Source organism: Scatophagus argus, chromosome 10 (assembly GCF_020382885.2).
Source record: "Scatophagus argus isolate fScaArg1 chromosome 10, fScaArg1.pri, whole genome shotgun sequence".
Taxonomy (NCBI): domain Eukaryota; kingdom Metazoa; phylum Chordata; class Actinopteri; family Scatophagidae; genus Scatophagus; species Scatophagus argus.
The window spans coordinates 22,212,745-22,219,550 of record NC_058502.1 but is presented as its reverse complement, the minus strand read 5'-3'; the positions used below and the strand labels follow the sequence as shown (position 1 = coordinate 22,219,550).

General features: G+C 37.5%; 1 protein-coding gene across 2 annotated transcripts; it reads right to left on the bottom strand.

Moving 5' to 3' along the window:
- Positions 1-3,096: 3,096 nt before the first annotated feature.
- borcs7 (BLOC-1 related complex subunit 7) lies at positions 3,097-6,484 on the bottom strand. 2 transcript variants are annotated; one of them, XM_046402296.1, is made up of 5 exons: positions 6,295-6,484; positions 5,235-5,297; positions 4,578-4,621; positions 4,458-4,474; positions 3,097-4,339 (listed from the first exon to the last, which is right to left on the bottom strand). In XM_046402296.1, exons 1-5 carry the CDS (start codon positions 6,424-6,426, stop codon positions 4,305-4,307), a joined length of 291 nt encoding a protein of 96 aa, XP_046258252.1. In that variant the 5' UTR covers positions 6,427-6,484; the 3' UTR covers positions 3,097-4,304. The 2 variants fall into 2 exon arrangements, with proteins under 2 accessions (XP_046258252.1, XP_046258251.1); XM_046402295.1 differs by having other exon boundaries at positions 4,458-4,478; positions 6,295-6,478.
- Between the last annotated feature and the right edge of the window lie 322 nt (positions 6,485-6,806).

Sequence of the window (6,806 nt, the reverse complement as noted above, 5' to 3'; positions counted from 1 at the left end):
TGTTGTAACTGAGTTTGAATACGATTCCAATTGTCTGTTTACCATTTACTTCTACACATACTCCAGTACTGTACTTCAGTACAGCTTTGAGGTCCTTGAATATTTCCATTTTCTGCTAATTTATTTATCCTTCTACTCCTCTGCAGGTCAAAGGTAAATATTGTACTTTTTATTCCAGTACATGTATTTGAAAACTTAAATTACTAATCACATTTCATAATTAGTTTAATAGTTATTTTGATATGTGATTTTTGAGTTATTTAGATGCTGTTACTTTTGTACTTAGGTATAAACTGAAACACAAAACTTTTATTGGTAACAGAGTATTTATACACTGTGATACTTTTATGTAATTACAAGCTAGTACTTCTCTACAAAGAGTACTTGTCCCACTTCTGTCAGTCTCACAGTGTGTGTTATGTTACTGTGTCGCATCCAACTGAGAAGCAGCATATCAGATATCTTCTTCTTTTTTTTTTGAGTAATGTCTCCAAAGACCCCGATCAAAGATGTTCTTGCCTTTTCATTTTTTAGGAATAATTTATTGATTTATTATTTATTATGCAGTGAGATTAATACATTTTAAGTGTGTCCTCATGAAACTTTTGATAGCAAATATTGACATCTCACTTCATCTCCTGTACAGAATTGTTGTGTTTGTGCTTCAGAAACACTTGGACTGCACGCAGAATGTGGAATTAAAGGATTCAGTCCGTTAAAGAGCAGGAAAAACATTTTCACTTCTAGTGGTATCTTTCCACCCAATGTAGTGGAGTGGCATAGAGTTTCCGTTGTACTATTTGAAAAAGAACAGGAATGATTGTCTCCTTAAATTGTCATTGTGGTTAGTTTTAATCAGGACTATTTCTTCAGTTTATAAGGTACGAGTTATAGTATTATTAATGTAATACACTAGTATAGAGTGTAGAAACAACCCAGTTGAGCTATAGGAGATTTTGTTAGCCAGTACTGAAATAAGGGAATGAGGGCACATGCTTTGAAGGAATGCTTTTCATCACTGCAGTAGAGTTCCACACACTTTGAGAATCTGTGAGGAGAAGCTCTGAAGCCGTTCTGGAGGTGTCAGTCTTCATTCAGAAAAAGAAGTGACAGGATGTCTCAGTGGATGCTAGGAAGTATTAGCACGTGTAAGCTTAAAAAAAAAAAAAAAAGCAGTTTACTCTTACAATGCTGGTGGTATCTGTATAAAAGAAAGACAACATGTATGTTTAGGAAACTTTTGGCCTGAGCAGTCAGCTCAAAACATTGTGTTTAGTCTTGAGGAGAGAAGATTTATGAGAGGCAGAAGATGTGAGGTGTTCCCTGGTGAGCCACTGTCCCTGAATCTGTGCCCTGGCAGACCTCAGGGCTCTGATAAGATGACGTGCTGTCGTGGGGGGGGGGGACATCATTTAGGCTCAAGGTTTAAGAAAAAAGCTGAAAATGACTGTGAACAATCACAATTTATAATACAGCTTTTCATTTGTTTTTAACTAACTGCACAATTAAAATAGACATTCTTAAATTTGAAAATTATTTACTCATCTATAAATACAAACCAATACATACCAAAGTAAACAAATTCATTGTTTCATATTTTATTGGGCAATAAAAATAGGGAGCATAATAGAATTTGCAAGTCATGAAAAGGATTTACAAAAATGACATAAAACAGTAAATCATTTATAAATACATCAGTGAATTCATAAATAAATTATGAAATTTAAAATAAAGTTTGAAAAGAGAAATAAACTATATTCACAAACCGAATGAAGAGTACGGATTTTAATCAGGCATGTAAAAGGGCAACTTCCTTTACCATTTGTATTTTCATTTCGGCACTGTTTTTCCTTTTCCTATTAGCTATTCCATTTGCTTAGTCTTAGTCTCAGTCTTTCTGTGATACTTTTGAACTTGCACAGGTAAAATGAAGTAAAACAGAACAAATGGGATGAAACAAGATTTCTGATTGGTTACAGAAGTGGACCAGTCTCATACCCTCACTTTTCCAGCAGTGTTCAGACACCAAGAAGGCCCATGGCTAATTTACATTGTGCGTTAAAATACTGAATTACTTTGGAATTCAGATGATTTATTTATAGTTCAATACAAAACATATAAACATATTTATCATTGACTATTCTATAGTGCAATTATTTATTAGTTAAGGCCACACTACACAAAATGATACAGAAAATGTCATTCTAAAATATCAAGCACAGACTTAACTGTAGACTGTTCAATGGTTGTCTGACCAGCACTGGAGAGACATGAGCTGTTTTTATAAGAAAGACCCAATTTCTGACCGCCAATTAGATGTCGGTCTCCATAAAATCAAACTACTTCACATGTGGTGAGATAATTTCTTCAACTGCTGCTCCCGTGGTCAAGAAGAATGTTAGTAACAATTAATGTGAAAACTCTGAAGGGGTTGGATACTATTGGTTTAACTGAGATTTGGCTCAACCCAACCATGACAGTAATAAAGTGGAATAAGTATATGGAAGGCTGTCTGTACCAAAGTTTCAAGATTGGTCAGTAATTGGGCGGCAATGCAGCTACTTCAGATGTCGAAGTTTTACACCAAAATATGTCAAGACACAGACATTTTACACTGCTGCATCATCCAGTGTTTCTCTCAGCTCTAATTACACCCATTTCATTCTCGTTTCATTCTAATCCTACAACTGTTTAACTGTTCTAACCACACGTGGATTCTGCAGACTGGCTGGGTTGTCTTTGAAGGCCGCTATGTCCCCTTTATGAATCCAGTCCAGGAACGCACCCTCAGCCAGCTCATCGGCAGGACGTTCTCCCCACCCTGCTGTGGAACACGTGCAGTATTAGGTAACAAGACTCAGCAGCATAGCCTCAAGGACACGGTCAGGGTCAAGCAGCTGTTTGGCCTTCAGGCTGCTGATAACTTTGTCCCTTTGCTCCTTATCACGAGTCTGGGCTGAGGATGCAGAAAGTTTTCTGCATCACCAGAAATTTCTTAGCTTTATGGAGAAATATTTTTTAAATACAGGCTCTTCACTTCCAGTTCACTGCCAACTGTTAAGACTGAGTGTGACACCAGAATAATTATAGTCTTTCTTAATCTTCGGTTCTTTAAGAACTTTAATTAGAAACAATTACAAACAAATAAATGGGTGCAGGGACAGTTCACACCAAAATCTAAAATACATATTTTATCTGGATTCTTTCGGCATGAGCTGCAGAGTTTTTGAGATATGGGCTGTAATGTCTGCCTTCTCTTTAGTATAATGGAACTAGATGGCACCTAACTTGTGTCTGTGTGTTTGCACATTTTAAAAAAAACTCAGCAGTTGTCTGTCTTTCCAGAAATCAAAACTCGGTCACTCAAGATACTCCACAGCAGTTTCATGTAGCATAGCTGATATCCCCAAAACTTGGCAGCTCACGCCAAAACAGCACCACCGGTAAGAGGAAACATATACATTTTTGATTTTGTGGTGAACTGTGCCTTTAAAAAAAAACAAAAAATCAGAGCTTTCATTACTCTGTGGGTTGGGCCCCATGTCATTTTAGATGCAACATTTCTTTGTCTAAAGTCATGACAATTAAAGCAGTCACAGAAAGGGAAACTGTGAATGTTAAAGCAGCAAACTCTATTGAGGTACAACTTTAATACAAATTAAACTGAATTTGTAAGTAGATACATTTGAGTCCAATGTACCAGATGCAAACCATAAAGCAGAGATCACCAAACAGGCCAAAACTTTTCCCAGTCCATCTTTTCATCTTATTCAAGTGCGGTGAGATCTTTTTTGTTGAACTACTCCTCTTTCAAAACCTAAATGGCTAAAATGAATATTTGTACAAAGAACTCAACAAATTCCAGAAGGCTCATTCTATTTTCAGAACTGTTGCTCTCACAAAGTGCCTGCACAATCAAGACAACAATACACAATATTAAGCTCTACCAGTCAATGATGGTGATGAGGTGCACTCTAAAGACAAACATTAAAAGAGGTTATGCTTTGGTGCAGGCCTACAACTTTTTAAGACGATGGAGACAAACGTATTTCATAAATCAGTGTAAACATTTTACATAACTCAAAAAACTGTACGTGGTCCTCTCTTTGCTGACCAATCCTTAAACACAGGCACATGAAATGACAACAGCCCCAACTGCAGCAGCTGGCAGTGCGTTTACAGTAGCAGTATGGCAGATGATCCATGTGGGCCAGCATTAAATCCCACAGACACTGCTGAGACAGTGCTGGTTCGCACAGGACCCTCCTGAGGCCGGGGGGGCGCCAGTCACTTCAGCAGGTGTCTCAGCTGGTCCTGCAGGTTTTTAGAGTGCTCCACGCTGGAGGATGAGAACAGGAGGTCAGTGCACGTCATCGGTTTGTGTTATGACTAACTGTTGAGACATGATGTCAGCTGTTTCTTTAAAAGCATCAGCAGAATGCAGAGTTTACACTTACTTTTTCTGGATGGCCTCCTGCCTTAGACAAACAGAGAGAGACTCAATGTTCACACCCAGTTTGAGCAAAAGTGAACTGGTTTGAAATATTTCTACTCGTAAACAGCTGAGCGATACTTACTGGTACTGTAAATGTGTGGTGATAATGGACATTTTCCTCAGACTCTGGAAGGCAGGTGAGAATAATGTTGAGTTGTGACATCTCATGGACCATACAGCAAGAGCAATTAACTTCACCTCCTATTACTTCATTTCACAATCACAAATTAGAAACCTGAGCTTAATGTCATGTGATCTATTGTGCAACTGTTCAGGTTATGCTGAGACTCTCTTAAAGAGGAGTTAAAGAGGAATTCCTGTAATTTTAAACCTGGGGCCCTTTGTTTACATATTCTGGTGTGTAAAAGATTCATACTTTGGTCCAGTAGAACAGCTCACACGTTAGCTGGGGCACAACTGCAGCGGCTTCATCGTAATCCTTTGGGACAACTGTGACTGTCAAATTTATGTCTGCTAAAACTGCTTTATCACCACTCACAGGCTGAGACTGTTACTCAGAGTGACTGACAGCATTACAGAAAGGAATCCCTACAGAGAGAAATCTTTTGTTAAAGAGTAAAATCCTTTTTGTTTAAGCAGAAACACGAGTCTCTCTCTCAGGTAAAAGTCTCACTCTGACATCTTGTCAGAAGTGACTTTTGGCAGGAAGATGACAGTAGATCTGTCATAAGGTTATAAAATACCAGTAATCCCCTACAGCTGAACTGTTGATACTTACATCCTCAGAATGCAGGATAGCATCCTCCTGAATGACCATATTTCTTGCTGCTTGACCAAGAAGCTGGAAGAGACATGAGTCATTTAGAGCTGCAACTGATTTTCTTGATGAATCGATTCATTGTTCAGAATTTAGAAATGTAAAAATAGTAATAATAATAATAATAAAACTGTTTCAAAAGTCATGATCCCCGAGGTCCTCTAATTGGCTTTTTTCAGACAGAAAGTTCTGATTTCGGGTTGGACAGTGACAGATTACCTGTAATTTGGATTATGTAATAAGTTTACAAAGAATAAGCAACTATTATCACCTCAGACTACGTTTTTAGGCAATTTAAAAAAAAAATATTTCATGAATATGAATATGCTGTATGTGTATTGCTGTATATGAAAGCAGATTACTCCTCTCAGGCGGTCAGTTGTGTCAGCAGTTGTGTTGTAAACTACACACAGTATCATTTGTCCGTTAATGGTAAATGTGGTAAATGCATTTTATTTGACTAACATTAACATTGCCGTGTATTTTGGTATTCAGAAACGGACTAACCTACATTTCAAAGTAATCTGACCCAACCTTGAATATCACAGGAGACAAAGGCTCGCCGGAAAAATGACTCAAACGATTCATCTACTGACAAAGAGTTGAAGTAAGTAATACTGGGTTCAAGTCTGTTGTTTGTGATGAAAAATATTATTCCAACACTAATATACAGTTCTATTTCAACAACTTAACGTCGCGTTAAATGTCTTTATCAAAGAAGTTTGGCTACATAAAAAAAATCCCATTAAATTAGTGAATTCTACTATCCTGCATTGTAGTTAGCTACCAGTATCAAGTCACCGAAAATGACGCCCAAAGCTCACTTTTCAAATTAAAATAACTAGCGATGGAGTCAATGGGAACTACGTTGGACGTGCTACAAATGCTTTTATTTTGAATACAAAATGACACTTCTGAATGTGTTTCCGTTTGTTCTGTGCGTGTTAGCTACTAGAAACAATATGATGAAGCTGTAAACAACAGCGATATTTTTTTGATTAAATCACTCGTATAGTTTTACCTCCTGACTGCGGGATCCCTTCAGCACTTGGCGGGTCAGTGCTATCACGTCGCCGCTACAGCAGCCCACTTTATCGGATAATAAACCCTTGACAGACTGGCCAAACCGCGGCTGAGACTCAGTTGAAGCCATTTTCTGTTTTGGCTAGCGATGGTGCGCGGACAGGGACAAAACAGACAGCAACGCGTCTAACGGACTTAAACTAAGAATTTGACTCTCTTCAAAATTCATAGTCTCGCAAATTTAAAAATAAATGAATGGACTAGCTTTTTTATTTCATTATTAAATACAGTTGCTATTTAACGAGGTTATTTTAAACAGTCATTTTGTCCATGTCCATAAATCGATGTAAATTGTAATTTAGAGCTCCTTGGTGATGGTGTCATCATTTATTTTACAGACATAATTTTGCTGGTAGACTTTTAGAGATTTCATGGATTTTCTCAATATATATTTCAGTGCAATGGAAATTAACGTGGTGGAAATTAACGTTTACTTAAGTAAGTACATTT